We start from the raw sequence: 17347 nt of genomic DNA, 5'->3' as shown, positions 1-17347 counted from the left end.
CATTTCCATAGAAATTGTGTTGTTCTCTTCATTTCATCTCGGCCATAAGTTATTATAGTTGGAAAAAATCTGATTTTGACCTTCACTAACGCCACAAGTTTCTATAGGATAAGCTAAGATTGGTGATGTGATGAAGATCTTGGAAAGAAGTAAAGGCTCAGATCTGGGACACCGCCGGACAGGAGAGGTTCCGAGCTATCACCTCCGCCTACTACCGCGGCGTTGTGGGAGCACTGGTCGTATATGACATCTCCCGGAGCTCCACTTTTGATACCGTCTCCCGCTGGCTCGATGAGCTCAACTGTAAGAAATCTATTCTCTATCTCATACCATTCAGATCCACATGCCAATTTTGTTCATAAACATGACAAGTAATTAGATTTGAACTCAGATCTTACATGAATTTGGTGAGGTCATATGTCACCTGTTTTACTTAGATTAGAACAGTGTGGATTTGGACTAATTAAAGTTCAATTTCAGTGGGACTTGTACTTGAGCTGAAATTTGAGTATTTGACAGTATATGCGAGCAGAGTTTTCTATACCAAGTACAATATTTTTTGTTTTAACTGAAATCCAATTGCAGAGATGGTAGATCTCTATGATTATAAAATGTGCTCATTCAATCACTGTGGGTTTACTGACTACTTATATTCCGTGTCTCCTTCCTGAAACTTGGGCCACATTTTTGGTTAAAATTGTATATTTGCATAGCTCTATACTGCCTGAACTAAAATATCACCGAGATGTTGTTGGGCTCTAATACAAGAGATGTTACATGTTTGGCTACAGTTCTTGCAGAAGTGGATGCTTATTTTCTAGCCAAAGAAGATGGAGTTATTGCAGGTATTACTCTTGCAGAGATGGTATTTAAGGAAGTTGATACTTCTATAAAGGTACTGACACATTTCAGGTTAAGTATTTGAGGTAGACACTCTTTTATAAGTTCTTACAAACATGGAAGTGGGTGCTTATTTTCTAGCCAAAGAAAATGGAGTTATTGCAAGTATTGCTCTTGCAGAGATGGTATTTCAGGAAGTTCTGATTTTTTTCTCCTCTTCACCTTTGTTCCTTTATTTTACTTGAATTCTTTGGAGTGACGTCAAATAAGGTGATCCAATTTTTTGGAACTGTAGTGCAGTTCTGTACATATTAATTCATTATAGCTTTTAGCTAGAATTGGAAGCTTTTGTACTACTAGAATGTATGTGTATATGATGACATTAACTATGTAGGATTGGAGATGCAATGGGAAAGGATATGTAGCCTTCCGAAATTTCATAAATAAACCGCATAATTGGGAAAGCTTGTATTCTCGAAGCCTCACCAGTAGCACTCCCAATCAAAGGTGGTTGATTCTTTTTTTGCTTAAAACACAGACATAATACTTACACTAGATAAAAAATCCTCCCATTAAATTTACATATTTATTCTAGGTTGGGGAACTCCTAGTTTGAATTGTTCTGTCATGATGCCTCACACTGGTTTTCTGGTTTATGCTTAGTGAACGATGGATGTCATCAGTCATCTCATGCACAACTCTCTCTTTTTCTTGAGGTTGATAGCTTGGGTTCAAGCCGGGTATGTCAATATTATCTGTATGGAGCTATTCTTTCAGATTTCATAAAATTATTGGATTTTTTGTAGCTATTAAGCAACAATGATTATGTGTAAACTTCGATAGTCCATGCAGCAAAGATTGCTTTGGTATTTTGATTATGATCAATTCTTTTGAGATTGACACCCATTTTTTTCTCCAAATCTTTTGCTGGTTGCTTTATATAGGAACTTAGTTGAAGCAACCAAGCCAGAGCAAGTTTTAGCTCAAGTGCAAGTGGGAGTGAGCGATATGATAGGTATCGTAAGCAAGTTGAACCTGCATATTCCTTTGTTGGAATGCACTGCATCTTTGATCAGTGTAAAGTTTCAGGTATAATCTTATAGTTGGTTAATTCCAAGTTTTTTTGGCTCTTATAATGCTCAATTGTGAGTAAGCTGGTCAACTTTATATGCAGTTACGGTTGTTAAATTTGGGCATATGAGCTCAGATTTACTGGCATATGGAGCTGCAGATGGATCAATATAGACAATAATGCAAGCATCACAATCTCCTCATTGTTGTAGACAAATGCATATAACATATGTCACGAAAATATAGACATGATCAATGTTTTTTTTCTATTCAATGTTGCAGGGATCTCTTTCAGCCAAATTCCATGTCCACTTCCTCAGTCTTTTAGTTCCTTCATGGGTATAAAGTCAATGTAAGTATACAAGTACTTTGACCAGATTTTGTTGCTCACAGGTAATTCTTATAATTGCTATTTCTCTGAGCATATACTGAATATAATGCAGGTATCTACAGAACAACCAATTCACATGCACAATTGATGTCCTAGCCAGTCTACCCCTAGAAAACTGTTAGTACTTGTTGTCAAAATTTGATTATTTTTTTGGTCTGTTTTCTCTCATGTTCCTATTTTCGATGTGATATGTATTAAAAAATATTTGTCGTGCATACGCAGATCAAGTAAGCATCCAAAATTCAAAAATAAATACTTTGAGATACTCATTTTGTTATGAAATGCGTAACCAACCAGTATTTACATTTTTTCCACTTGTTCTAATTCAAAACAGTTGATAGAGGAGTTGGTGAAGAAAGAAAATATTTCTTTTGAAAATGGCCAATCAGCTGAGGTATTATTTGGCAGAGACACAAGTCCAAACGAGGAGGCTCTCCTTGAAACTGCAAAACAAGTATTCTTCTTTGCCTCAATTACCCTTATAATATAGTTCATGCACATTATTACTTGTATGAAAACTCATTCTGCTTGCTTTCTAAACTGTTCAATGGAATCAGCTCAGTTGTTGGGACAGTTTTCCATGATATGGGCAGTTTAACCTCACCTCAATTGCATTGGTTGGTTCATGCAAGAAATAAGGGCAGAAATGCAAGTGAACATGATTACTTACAACATTTATCATAATCTATAGGTTTGGATTCTGTATCCATTTTTTAAACAACTATACTCGTGAAAATGAGTTCATTTAGATTGGTACCCTGATATAAAGTTGTATTATTGTTTCAGATGCCTGGTGGGTTCGATCCCTTAAGGTATAGATAAGTAAGAGAATATGAGCATTACAGCTGATTGATAAAGCAGGTGACTTTGTTAGCGATGCCATATGATTCAGAGTGGTGCAATTTGTTACAAACAACGAAGACTTGCAGGTAATTGCTTTTTAAATATCTCTCTTGAAGGTCTATTTGGCAATCAATGTATCATTTCCTTTCTTCTGTATGTTTCAGCCCTATGCAGCAATGAAGGCCACGGAATATCTCGAAAAATCTGTTGTACATGAGACAATGATCAAAGTAAGTTCTTTTTCTTAGTCACTGCTAGATTTTCTTCCATTGAAAGATCTGTGTGCAGTAATTGCTATGACTGATAGGTCTGCTTTAGTCTTAGCTATCTCCATTTCTTTTACAGACCATGACTATGACCTCCTACATATGTGAATCGAATGGCAGGGTATTAAAGAGACTATTACTTAGATTTAGTAGATTACAATATAAACAAGATATAAGTGTGTTTATAAACATGTTCATGCTGTAAATTTTGCTCATACAATACCTGAGAAGATGATTGAAACATGCTGGATACATGTCTTGGACCCAATCCCGAATCATTGTAAATTGTACCTGATTAGCTTTTTTATTTCATATCTTCAATATATTTTCTTATTATCACAGGTGAGCGCTGATCTACTTGGAAAATTCAGACATCTTCTTGGAAGTCGCCATGGATACGGTCCAAGACAACTCTTTACTCTTATACACGAGAAGCTTCAAACAGTTTCGTAAGATCATATATACTAATTACGTTTTAATACCAATTGCATTACACAACTAGATACTCTGTAAAGAACCCTAATGGACTATAAACTTTTCAGGACTTCCACAATCCCTCTTTTCCTCTCCTCATATGCCAAGATATTAATCCATTCTCAGCCCGTTGACCAGGCGCTACAGAATAAAATCTGGGCAGTATTTCTATTTTACAGCTTGTTTATTTCCTATATGAATTCCTGATGAGATAATAGCTTCATGGTACTTTTTCTTCAAGGAAATTGGTAATTGTGATCACAATCATAGTGATAATTCATATATTTGGCTTGAAAGTGAGCATAGTGTATGAAAACAGATAGTGGGTCAGGAGAGATCTTGAACTTCAATCTTATGCAGTTGATATTTTAGGATAACATTGTTAGTGTGTTAGTTTGAGATCTTTGAGAGATTATGAGGTGTTCATGTGGTGTCATATTGCTCTCACTATATGATTGTATATTTCATTTAACTGATGGAGTGAGTTGGAAATGTTGGTGATAGTCATATGGCTAAAATTCTGGACCAGATAGAGGTGGTTTATGGCTTTTCAGTTGTGAGACTCAGAATTAACTTGGATAGCTTAAAATTTTCGGTGGTTTGTGGCTTGTGAGTTGTGAGACTTAGAATTAACTGGGCTAGCTTAAGGTTTTCGTAAATTATCAATGAGCTCAACATTGAGCTTTCCATTACTATATGATTGTATATTTTGATTGAACTGATGGAGTGAGTTGGAAATGTTGGTGATTACAGGTTGCAAGTTCATTTTGTTCTCTCATCATCTTGTCAACTTAGAACTAAAGTTGATGCTGCACAAAGGTGTTAACTTTTGAGATTGAAGCATTGTCAGCAAATTCAATATTTTTTTGGATGGGAGGAATGTCTGCTTTCTAAGATTACTGGTAAAGTATACATAGTCTGAATTCTGCAGAGGAAAAAGAGTTTCATTATTAGCCTCTACTTTGGCAGCTGAAATGTTATCAATGCATGGAGACTGAATCAATTCCCATTTCTCCCCCTCTTTGACCAAACACCGATACAATGTAAACTTAGGTTTCGCCAATTTCTACTACTGTGAGAATGTTATTTTTTTTGATTTGGTTTACCAAATACGAATATTATAAGAATATTCAGTTATATTTTGTTATGTTCTTCGACCACCTTCACACTCTTGCAAATATACTAACCATCAAATTCAGTAAAATAAAACAGTACATAAATAGTAGGAAAATACATCGAACAACACGTGGGCGCTTGCGCCCGCGCCTCACCTAGTTCTTCTAAAAAATGGAAGAATCGGTTGGTATCGTGCCTCCCATATCCCGATTAATGTATAATCAGAAATGTCTAGATGTTCTAAAAATCGGCTCTCCAGGCGGACTATGAGGGTCATAGGAGGGCTAGGTGTGGTCCAGACGGAATAGAATTAGGTCAAATTTATTTTTCCTTTAATTTTTACATATTTTTCAAATTTCCTCCCTTCTTACTTCAAAATTTTCAATTATGTAATCTCTTTCATTAAAGAGTTAATCCGCCTAAAACCTACTTAGGCTCTCGCGCTAGCCACCTAGCTAGGGTCACATCACGGCCCCAGCTTCTACCTAGCGTTTTCTAGAATATTGGATAGGACAATAAGAACCGGTGATACTACCGTGGACAAAATAGCAATGATCTATGCTATGTATGTAGAACGAACACGGAAAGAACATAACACGGAGACACGACAAATCCAAAATATAGAAAAATATAACACGACATAATAATTATATATTCTTGTAAAGGAAAAGTATCAAGTGAGAATGAATGAACTTTATGATGAGAAATGAGAATGAACATGCACCACCCAAATTTGTCACTGCTGACCAACCGTTGACCAGTGTTGACCAAGCATTGACCGACATTGACCATTGAATGTGCACTAATGCATAGAAATCATGCACTATGCAGGAAAAAAATCATACATTTTATCACAAAACTCATGTACTTTATGGTAAATTTAGAACTTTTAAAACACACTCATGCACTTTAAACACTAATTTCTGCACTTTTAACAAAAAGCATGCACTTTACGGTAAAATTTATGCACTTCTAACAAAATTTATGCACTTTTATTGTGAAATTCATGCACTTTTCAGCAAAACTCATGCACTATACATTAAAACTCATGCACTTTACACTAAAACTCGTGAACTTTTTAACAAAAGGCACGCATTTTTCGGTAAAACTTATGCTCTTTACTGTAAAACTCATGCATTTTATGATAAAACTCATGCACTTTTCAACAAAACTCATTCACTAATGCCCATCAACCATGCATTAATGCCAACACACCAATTATGTACTAAAGCAAATAAATCATGCACCAAATCAAAGAAATTATGAACTAATGCTAAAAACACCAACCATGCACTAAAAAACCATTTACTAATCTTAGCACACCAACCATGACCAATAGTGACAGGCGTTGACCGTTTACCATTGATCATGAGTATTGATTTTTTACCACATGCTCAATTCTAGCTATTGGATTAGAAAATGTAATGACTAGGATGTATTCTTATTTCTCATTTAAGTGTTCATTCTCATGTGAATCGGATCATTCTATAAATATATTACTAAAAATAGTATATATCAAACTAAATAAGAGAGAGAATAAGATAATATTCAGTTGTGTAAAAATGATTAATAGCAAACTCATAAATATATTCATACCATTGTACGGAGGGCACTTGTAACACTAAATCATGTCTCTATATTTATTTGGGTTTTTTATACAATCAAAATTCAGTAAATCAAACTGAATAAATAGTTTAATTGACTTTTAGTAAGTTGATGGTATATGAGAGAGGTTGGACGATGTTAACATATGGAACAAAAAGTGAGAAAAAAATATATTAGAAAAGTATAAGTAAAATGAATATCCTAATTTATAAATTCTAATACTTAAATATTCGGGTGTGTACAAAGGCGTGTCCAATATTTTACATGTGTTGGTCACGAAACGACTCTCTTCTAGATATGTCCATGTTTCAAAGACATGTACACATTTTTTAAGACAAAAAATGGAACAAATCGCTAAGAAATGTTAAGCTAACACGTTTAAAAATGTACTCCCTCCGTCCTCTTTTATAAATGACATTTCAAAACGCAACACTATTCATAGTTTATGGTTCATATCCCGATTACTCTCAATGTATAATATAACATAATAATGTGTGGTATAGTTTTATTCATCTCAATAAGCACTTTAATAATGTTAAAACTTTACAATTTTAAAAATTATATTATTTATTAAAAATATTAACAAAACAAAACACATAACTTTACAATTATAAAAATTATATTATTAAAAATATTAACAAAACAAAACACATATATAGAAAATGAGATCTATTACTGGAGTACTATTTTGAGCATGCGTGGTAAGCGAATTACAAAATGGATGATTAGTTAAGGATCCATTTCCAATTCCATAAGTTACTAATTACCAACACTAACAATAGAAAATTTCTACACAAAAGGCTTCGCTATGCAATCATCATATATCTCTACTAGATTACACACCTAAAACTCCTGCATCGTCAACTCTGCTCTCAACCCTAATCACTATATTCCGACGAGCTCGACGTCGACACCATTTCATCATCTTCACCCAAATTCCGGTTCCCAATCACACCTTCATCTTCTTCATCTTCCTCCTCCGAATCCGCATTCAAATAATCTTGATCTTGATCATGATCATACTGATATCCTTTAATCACATATCTATTCACATCCTCTTCCTCCTCCTCATCATCATCTTCTTCTTCCACCTCATCCATATTCTCACCATACCCACCAACATAAACATCTTCTTCATCTTCATCCTTGTCTCTGATCCAGTCTTCATCCTCCTCTGTCAATGGCGATTTACTGAAGCTGTTGACTGGCTCTTCCTCCTCCTCAACAACGGTCAATGTGGGTCCCGGTTTCTTGACTATTTTCTGCTTAGCTGTACCAATGGGTTTGCGGCTCCGTTTGCGGCCGCCGCGTCCACGGCCGCTTTTATTTTTCCAGCCGGTGACGACGGGGACCGCTTTCTGACTGGTGGACGCTGCTAATGCGCTCGGTCTTTTCTGGGATCTGCCACGGGAAGACGCGCTTCGGATTCCTCTTCCACGACCGGTTTTGGTTGGATCAATCCATTGGCTACCGCCTTCGTTCACTTGGGTCTTAACCGCTACGTTGAATTTCAAAGGAATATTCTGATCAAAGGATAGCAAATAAAGTTAGATTTAACTATGGGTGTTTCAAGTTCGTTCGGGTCATTTTCGAGGCAAACTTTTATCTGTTATACGGCTTGACTCGTACGAGTTTACAAGTCAGGGCATCAGCATCAATTCAATTCAGATAGAAGAATCATTTCCAACAGACTCGTAATAGACTTAGTCAAACTCATTGACTTTGAATCAGAAGTCCGCTAAATCGTCCAATTTTGTCAATTCCGGTCCATTTTTTTAATTTTTGAAGGAGGTCCAATTGTTTTCTTTGGTTTTGGAGCTCATATTTGAGTCTAAAACCACAATTCTTATGTTAAGAAGCTTTGTAAAGAAAAATTCATAATTAATTCATTGAAAAACGAGAAAATTGAAATAAACACTATAATAGCTTATTTAATAATTACGCATAGCTAGGAAGATTTTATTAGGTCTTTATTATATACTTTTATATCTTATATTTATATATTTTGTATTTATTTATTAATTTACTATTTCAATAGACTCCTACGAGTCAACGAGTCGAGTTAGGGGGGTCCCTCCGAGTCAATAATAGACTCTCGAGTTTAATAACCTAGGTCACTCCAACAGGTTAGTTGACTTAGGATTGTTCTAGGAAAAAAAGTAATAAAAGCACATTCATATCCTTTATGATTATATTTTTGCCGGGTCTGGGTGTAATATAAGTTTAGAGAATAGGGATACTCACCGAAAACTCTTGCCCTGCTTCAGCTTGTTTCTTGAACTCTTCTTTCTGATGCAAAGTATACGAAATCGCAGAGTCAAGATCCATGAGGCGCAGTGCGACTGCAGCTGTCGTTTGAGGTATCCACGGAAGGACAGGTACGTCCCTTAGGGTTAAGGGACCATGCTTCAGTTTCAATGTATTACTTGACGCCAACAACTCGTTTGTAGTTTGATATTTTGGTGACAAGAAATCCTTTTTAATAGCGCCTTCGAGAGTAGTTACCGCCTGAAGAAGATCATCAGCTGTTGATGACATATGAAGCTGCATTCCCCATGATCTTCTATATCCATTTGACCAATAAGGTTGGAGCCCATCACTTGGAACCGAAACCTGCACAATAAGAAAGTCAGTTAAAATGGTTTCGGATCAGGTAAAAACATATGTTACAATGTGAAATGCGAACAGACTTTAACTGTCAACATTAGTATCTTATATGTGAATGTAGATCTTTGATCCGAATCTATTAAAATCTATTCGTGTCAAAATCTTACCATGGAACTTATTGGGTCTCATAATTTCAGTAGGGTTTTACAATTTTACGATCCATGTACGATCCTAACGTTGAATTTTATGAGACACTAACGCCTATTTAAAAGTCCAATTACTTTAAATTTTACCTTTTGCATGACTCAAATCTCTCTATATGTGCATCTCGCATACAATTATATTAGATCAAAATCCTAATTTTTAGGCATGTGACTCAACAACTAAAACAACCGTAATTGTGATTGTTTATAATACCAAGTCTCATCTATAAATGTCCCGAATCTAGATTTTTTTATATAATTTAGTATACATGACTTGATACTCAAAGAATAATGTCCCTTTGAACCCAATGATTGTAATTTTATTTGTTAAACTTCAAATTTTAATAGATTTTTCATAACACTTTTTATAATTGAACATCAGACAGTCTATTACTAATTGTTAAAATCTTACGACTCTACGATCTGATCACTAATTCGTGAACAAAGAATAATGACTAAGGTTGAAAACCGCTACATTAGACCTAAAAAACGTTACAATAGACCTAATATAGCAGTTTAGGTTCACAAATTAGTAGGTTCACATATAAGATAGTAAAATTCGTAGTTAAAGTTTTGCATCTTTGCAGAAGAAGCATATACCTCGAGAAGTGCCAAGAGAAGCTTGAGCAATCGTATCCTAACGGGAGCTAACGAATCCAAACCCTTAACTTTCCAAACAGGATTGAACTTCAACATCTCATTGCATCGAGCCATGTGTTCTGGAAAATTAATATTGAGATCTGAATCAGGGAAGGTATTATGGCAAGTGGGGCAATGATGATCTTCGACGAAGAACAAATCATGGCAGCACTCACATACACCTAGCAATTCTTCACATCTCTTCTCACCGTACTTTTTGGCACGTAACGATGAAGAAAATGAATACTGTTTCCACATCCATTCCTCAAAGTCTTTGTATCTCTCAACAATATTCTTCAGCTCTGTTTCATTCCTTCCCAACTCGATCTGGAAAGATGATGAAGTTTCTGGTGGTTTTGAGTTTGGAGTGTAAATGATGCTGTTAGGACTGTTTACCACCACAGATGACTCTGTTTTTACAGCGCTTTCATTGGGCTTCGTTGTTTTATTATTGGCTAACCGCCTTCTCTCTAAAGATTCCTTAAACAAAGATTCTACTCTTTGTAGAAGTCCGTACAAATGGGATTCCCTAACACCGCGCACGTCCAACGAGGATAACAGGGCATCAAAATCCTGTAAAGTAGTACCACATAAGTGGTATAGTATAGATTATTAAACAAAACAAAACAAAACAAAAGAAAGAACAAATCTCATTTGGTTAGAGTATGAAAAGGCATCTCCAATGGTAAGTTAAATATAACATGTCACCTAAAAGATTTTAACAACTCTAGTAATTTTCGGCATTAGTCATTTTTAGCAAGTGCAAACCCAACAACAAAATTAAATAGTTTTGCTATTTTAGATTATATTTTTTAAGTAATGCCCAACTACTTCTACAAAATCTCAATAGAAAGTCATTTCGGGTTTGTTTGGTGGAGTGTATTTATATAAAGATTTTTTCATTTATAAAGAGGTTTTTTGTTTGAAAGTGTGTTAGGTTAAAAAAGATTTTTTTATAAAAATCTGTGCATTTTTCTAAAAAAGGTAAAGAGTGTGGAAGAAAAGATAATAGTTAATTTTTTACACGTTTATCAAAAACAAGATAAATATTTATTTGAAAAAAAACTTTATAAGTAATAAAGAGTGCTTGCCAAACAGGACCTTCATCTTTCTAATACTCAAGTTTAAATTTTTGGGCTAATATTAAGTTTGAGGTGAAATATCGAGTTTGAAAGTTTTACTTGGTATCAATACCATGTTAATCATCTAAAGTCCAACTATACTATTTATCCATTTTCGTTCTTCTATAAATGGCTCTAAATCTACATTAATCATTTAATGTTGTGCTTTTTCGCCACCTTAAACCTAGCAAAATACTATTTGAATTGTTAAAATCAAGGAATCTCTTTTACTATTTTTACCATACCAGTGGGGTTGTTTTTTCCTAGAAAAATGCTACAGCTATCTTAAACCTAACTAAGTAAAGGGGAAAAATCATAACATATGAAAGGGAAGAATTTTTACCTCGACAGAATCAATAAGTCTCCAGCCGCCATTGTTCAATTCAACAAATATTCTCCCGGATCCCGGATCATTACACGAAGCAGAAGCAACATACTGCCAATATCTATTACGGCGACGGTCCATTCCAAGAGGCAAAGATCTATAAACATAAATCTGCTCAGCTTTATACCCAATATAAGACTTATACTGAGCGCGCGATCTCTCAGCAGCTGCATACGTGGATTGTTGAAGCGCCGCACTGTCAGCGCCAACAATTTCCTGATCTTGATCATTAACAACAAAAGGGCTTTGATTTCCTCTATTCACAGCAGAAGTCGTATACTTAATCTGTTCCTCCTTTAATCGCCGTTTGTCCAGCTGTGCTTCAGCCCACATTTGCTTTTTCAAACACGTCGCTGCCTCTAGCCGTTCTTCTAGAACATTCCGGATTGAGTTTCCTTCTATAGCCACGCCGATTAATGCAACCAGCGCGTTAACTCGCTCTTCAACGCTAATATCTGAATAATCGCCGTCTACTAGCCCTTGGACCCACGCTTCACAACTTGAGCTTTCGTCGATGTCATTTTCTTCTTCGCTATTATTACTAGTACTCTTTCCATTCTCCATGGACTTTTCCACGTCAGCAGGCTTGGAAGCCAGATCATCAACCTCGGGATCGTCAGCTGTGTCACTCTCTGACTCATCGTCCTTGTCAGCATCGTCAACTTCCACCTCATCCACAACACCACTTTTGAAAACGCGGATTTTTTCTCTCGCGTCGGAAAGTATCGATTCAGCTTCGGCTGGATCTTTTCTGTAAGGTGTTCTTAAACAGTATGTTGAAGGTGCAACTCTTTCGAAAAGTTTAGTGTCTCTTGACAGAGCCGCAGCTATCGAAGCTTCAGGGGTCTTGCTTGTAGTTAGATCGCGCAGTCCAGATTTCTGAAATCAAGAATTAGGTTTTAGAAAGTGTTAAGAAGAAACAAAAGTCAGGTATTAATGCAGCATTAGAAGAAATTCTTACTTGGATTCTATCTGCAACGTCCAATATATTTAAACCGCGGCTACCTTCAAGAGACAAGACATGAAAAGCCGCAAATTTGACAGTGCCAGGTGTCAATCGATGCCTGGATTTGCGAGGATTTCCATAGCCCCTCTCTTTCATAATAGCAACTGCATTTACAGCCGCTGATCCATTTCGTAAGTTTGATATTACAGACCTTCCATCATTTCCCTACACCCATATATAACAAAAATTATTACTTAAACACAATCCATACTTACCCATTTTCACAAATCTTAAGTGTCATCACTTTTTGTAACCATTGATTGTAACTAAATGTGTCAAAACCATCATCTATATATATTTTTAAAGGCTCTTCAAGCTATATATAGTTCCGAAAAATCTCCCTAAATCCAATGAAGAAGATGAGATTCCGTACCTCATTATCATCACACGTATAAATTGGATCAATATTTCTCTTCTTGAGTTTAGGACCAAACCCAGCGGACAAAGCGAACTGCCGTAATATTTCAGGCCACGTGAGAGGACCTAAGTGTTGCTGCCAACTCCTTATGTCAAAACCCCAAGCATATGCCTGTTATAAAAAATAAATAAAAAAATGAATCACATGACATAATAAACTACAATAGAATATTATCGTGCCATATAAACCCACCCCTTCAACTATATGAGGATGACCCCCTCCATGATTGATGGAACTGCTCTGATTTGCACCTAATGCAGTAGGTGTTCGAGCAACATCTTCAATATCCTTAATTACTGTTCTTAAGAGAGCGATGTGTATTTCCCCCAATAATCGAGGTTCCTATAAGAAATACAGATAAAAAGTTTTAGGATTCAGATAGCGTGTACAATCTTGTAGATTTGATTAAAATAATTACATACTTACATAGTCATGAAGAGCTTGTACAAACTCGTCCAGTGTAAATGGCCAGAGCCCGAAAACATCAGCGAAAGTAATGAAGAATCTCCAAAGCTGGAATTAATTTTAATTAACCACAAAAAGTAGTTAGAACTGAATGGACAAGGTGTAGTAATAGAATCATTCTCTGCAATTAATGGATGCAAGAAAGACAAATGAGCTTTCTAGGTATAAGCCCATGATCACAGGACGATTCTTAATGGCCGTTTAGTTGTTAAAAACAAGACCATAATGAAAGAAAAGTTCTCACCATCAATAGTTTGGCCACATTTTCTTCAGAATCAGTCCAAGGTTGAACCGAAAAAGGCCTCTTCAACTGCACAGTCTTTGGTGGGAATTCGCAAAGAAATTCTGAAGACATAAATACCTCAGTTAGAGATGTATGTGAAATAAGCTACACTGCAATAAACTTGATTGACATATTAACTACTCAATTAACATGTAATCAGCACTTTTTTAGAAGTCAACATGTAATACAAAGTTGAATGCTAACACCATGGTTACTTAAAATCGATGTGGTCTGATCCTGACCGTTCATTAAAATCATAAGGCTGTTAAGATCGGAACAAAATCTGTTAAAATCGTAAAAAAATGTAAAATTGTATTAGTTATATCAAAGTTATTAATTCTTGTTTTTTTTCCTCATAGAATATTAGTTATTGGTCAATACTAAGACGTCTTAATTATAAAAAATAGTTATTTGTTTTAATTTCATTGAAATAAACTATTATATATTTTATTTCTTGTGTGTTTTACATTACTATTTATATTATGTTTTACTGAATCTTACAATTTTACGATCCGATCCTAAATCCCCAAATAACCTTGACCAAAACATGAATATAAACAAGAATTACCTCTACAAGAATCAAGATTTTGCAAGGTCTCACTATCTAGAGATAATATAGACGGCAACCCTTTTCTTGAAGCTGCTATCTCCATAAGCTCCAAACGCTCATCTTCGATAAGTTCAGTTGACTCTTTTGCAATTCTGCGAGCAGCAGCTCTGTCATTTGCAGCTTTCTGCCTCGCTGCCTCTCTCTCTTTTCGTAATTCTTCCTTCTGCTTCAATTTCTCAACCTGAAAAAAATATAGTGACAAATGACATGATTAAAAAAATATAGTGAAGAATGACATGATTAAAAAAATATAGTGAAGAATGGTATTTAAGTAGGGTTGTTTTTTTAACTTACTCTAATAGACTCTTTCTGGAGAAATTTCTCCCTGCGTTCATGTTCTCGCTTTTGTTCCCTTTGGCACCGTTCTACTTCACGTTGCCTCTCTCTGAGCATCCTTTCTTCTTCCTTCTTTCTTTCACGATCTTGCCTTTCCATGTCTTTTCGCATCTGTTCTTCCCTCTGTACAAGACAGACATGAAATGTAATATACCGAAAAATATAGATGATAAAAGATAACTGGCCAAGAAGATTGATAATCAAGAAACTAATGATTTGCATTATATAGTAAGATAAGTTTAAAAGTAAATGCAATATGAAATATACATATGGGATTTAGGAAAGAATCATTAGGAATAAATAAGAAAGGTAGATAGGTAAATGCAACAAATTGAATGATGATGTACCACATCTATGATAGACATGTAGGAAAGAGAACTTCAGATTTAGTACTCCTCATAATTTAAGTCTTTAAAGCCTCTTTAAAATTTCTTTCCAAATATGCCCTTACTTCATTTTTACATAGATATCTTAGTAAGGAAAACGTATTAAATGATGTATTTATTTAAGTAGTAATTGATACGTGTGTTATTTCTAATAAGTTAAATAGTGATGTACTCCTTTAATAAAGAAACAGGTTTATTAAAATAGTAAGATTTTCTGGGTAGTTTTTGGCATAGAAAATTATTGTTAATTTCTATCTAAAATGCTGACGTATAGTAGATAGTATTGATTGATTTTGTAGAAAGTTAATACCTTTCTCCTCAACATGTCTTGCTTTTCTAGTTCCTTCTTCATCCTCTTTTCATGAATTTCATTTTCCTTCTGTACTCTAACATCTTCACCCTACCAAACAAAAATTATCGTAAAAACAACAGGAAGAAGAAATACCATACGAAAAAAATGCAATTTTATGCAACGGCACCTTTCGCTTTCGTTCTAGGCGTACAACATCATCATCATGCATGGAGCTTTCAGGTGGTACAAGCCCAATATCAAGCCCTGCACTTGGATGAGAACCAAACGGAGACTCCAATTCAACCGGCAAAGTTTTATACGGTGTTCTTCGCGATATTCCAACAAATTCTCCTGAAGTAGAAGGCATATGAAGGCCATGTTTGCCCAGGCTTAAGCTTGGTACTTGACCCTGAAGGCCATAACCAGTCATTTCTTCTCCACTTTGCATTGAAGAACGTCCACTGGACAATGGAGGAGCTCTAATGATTTGACCTTCTGGTGAGTCATAGTAATGAGGTTGACCTAATCTTTCATATGAATCATTTCGGATACTTGGCTGTTCTGGAAGAAATTGATATTGATGCACTGCTCGCCCAGGCCCCTGAACCAATGTAAATTTGTTAAGTGATTAGTCAGGTACATACAAAAACTAGTAATTTAGAGACTTTAAACGGACCTTAATTGTTTTGACTTCAGGAGAATCGTATAAATTGGATTCGTATACTCGTCCTGGATGCTTCTGTGGACCCCCTGGAAGAACTGAAAGCACATTTAGACTGTGTCATTATAAACAAAATTCAAGCAGATAGAAGATTAACGCTTAAAATTGCATGGTAAATGAAAAGAGAGCAGAGTTGTTCACCAATGGGGGTTCCAAAAGCACCAGGAGGAAGAGGATCAAACTCGATACCAAAAGCAGGACCATCGTCTCTCAAAGGCTCACCCAATAAGCCCTCAATATAAGCAATGGCTCGCACCTCAATCAGTGGTTGGGACGGCGGCTCGTAGAACCTCCCACGGCTGATCCTTGGGACAGCAACCCCGGTCCGAGGGACCCCACCCCGGCGAGCTAACGGGCTTGTACCGGAACCAGACTCATCAGCCACCAGAGGTACTGACGTGGAGAGTGGTGGAGGCGGTGGCGGAGGAGCAGAGGTGGAAGCTAAAGCTTCATCTTTTCTGGCCTTCTTTGAGGAGGAAGAAGGTGGAGTTAAGTTGTTGGTGTTGTCGTTGTTGTTAGTAGTTGTTTTCCTGTCCTTTAATCTCCGGTGGCAAAACCACATTTGCAATTGGCGATCTGAGAGGCCGAGTTTAGCAGAAAGCTCTGCTCTCAAAGCCTCCGGTGGATACGTCTCCACTGCAAAATTGAAACATGAAATCAAAACCTAAACCAAAAACCCGCAGAGAAATACGGATTCAAGTAACCAAATACTCACCTTTGTAGGTATTCTCAAGCACCTCAAGCTGGAAAGGCGTTTTCATCTTCCTTTTAACCCTGGGCTCACCTGTGCCGCCACCCCCGCCGCCGCTATCACCGCCTTCAGGCGGATTTTCCGCATCTCTATCGGAGCTATTGCCGTCCATCGATCCAGAAACCGGCCGCAGAAACACAAATCTAGGGTTCCAAAACCCAAAGCGAGGAAAACCAAAAAAAGAGGGGAAAGGAGAGTTGGGGGTCGAAAAAGAGGAGATAAAGAAGAATTTGTAGGGTGGAGGAAGCGATTGATAAAACAATAATTCAAGTTAGGTATTTTAGACGGAAAAAAAAGGGGATGAAGAATTCGCAAATCACAATCTCGCTCTAGAACATGATGAGAAAAAACATCTCTCTAGAAATCGAAACTCCACCTTCCACAGAAACTAAATTGAATTGAATTCAACCTTTTTTTTGGTTAATAGGATTGGATCAAGGGGGGTGTGCGTGTGACAGAGATGCGGAGGGAGGATTTGGGGAGTAACAAATAAAGATTAAAAATAAAGAACAAACGCA

The 17347-nt window shown here is 36.2% G+C and overlaps 1 protein-coding gene across 1 annotated transcript; it reads right to left on the bottom strand.

Moving 5' to 3' along the window:
- Nucleotides 1-4740: 4740 nt before the first annotated feature.
- On the bottom strand, nt 4741-16941 carry LOC141249221 (uncharacterized). Its single transcript, XM_073669565.1, has 20 exons — nt 16794-16941; nt 16220-16714; nt 16034-16107; nt 15545-15958; nt 15376-15465; nt 14638-14802; nt 14302-14524; nt 13695-13795; nt 13412-13498; nt 13178-13327; nt 12941-13096; nt 12523-12732; nt 11520-12440; nt 10017-10628; nt 8851-9219; nt 7493-8129; nt 7283-7365; nt 5487-5557; nt 5157-5285; nt 4741-4810 (listed from the first exon to the last, which is right to left on the bottom strand). The coding sequence occupies exons 1-20, from the start codon at nt 16939-16941 to the stop codon at nt 4741-4743; spliced, it is 5205 nt and encodes a 1734-aa protein (XP_073525666.1).
- Nucleotides 16942-17347: the final 406 nt, after the last annotated feature.

Source organism: Phyllobates terribilis, unplaced genomic scaffold (assembly GCF_046119375.1).
Source record: "Phyllobates terribilis strain yellow unplaced genomic scaffold, ASM4611937v1 Scaffold_4419__1_contigs__length_61222, whole genome shotgun sequence".
In the NCBI taxonomy this organism is placed as follows: Eukaryota; Metazoa; Chordata; class Amphibia; order Anura; family Dendrobatidae; genus Phyllobates; species Phyllobates terribilis.
This window is presented reverse-complemented; position numbering and strand designations above follow the sequence as displayed.

Bases quoted from the DNA above. Each gene is read 5' to 3' on its own strand.
- LOC141249221 (XM_073669565.1), bottom strand. From the start codon at position 16,941: ATGGACGGCAATAGCTCCGATAGAGATGCGGAAAATCCGCCTGAAGGC. The intron at 15,466-15,544 runs GTGCCGTTGCAT...TTTGTTTGGTAG, and splicing joins GCCTAGAACGAAAGCGAAAG to GGTGAAGATGTTAGAGTACA. The intron at 9,220-10,016 runs GTATATGCTTCT...CTTATTGTGCAG, and splicing joins TTCTCTTGGCACTTCTCGAG to GTTTCGGTTCCAAGTGATGG.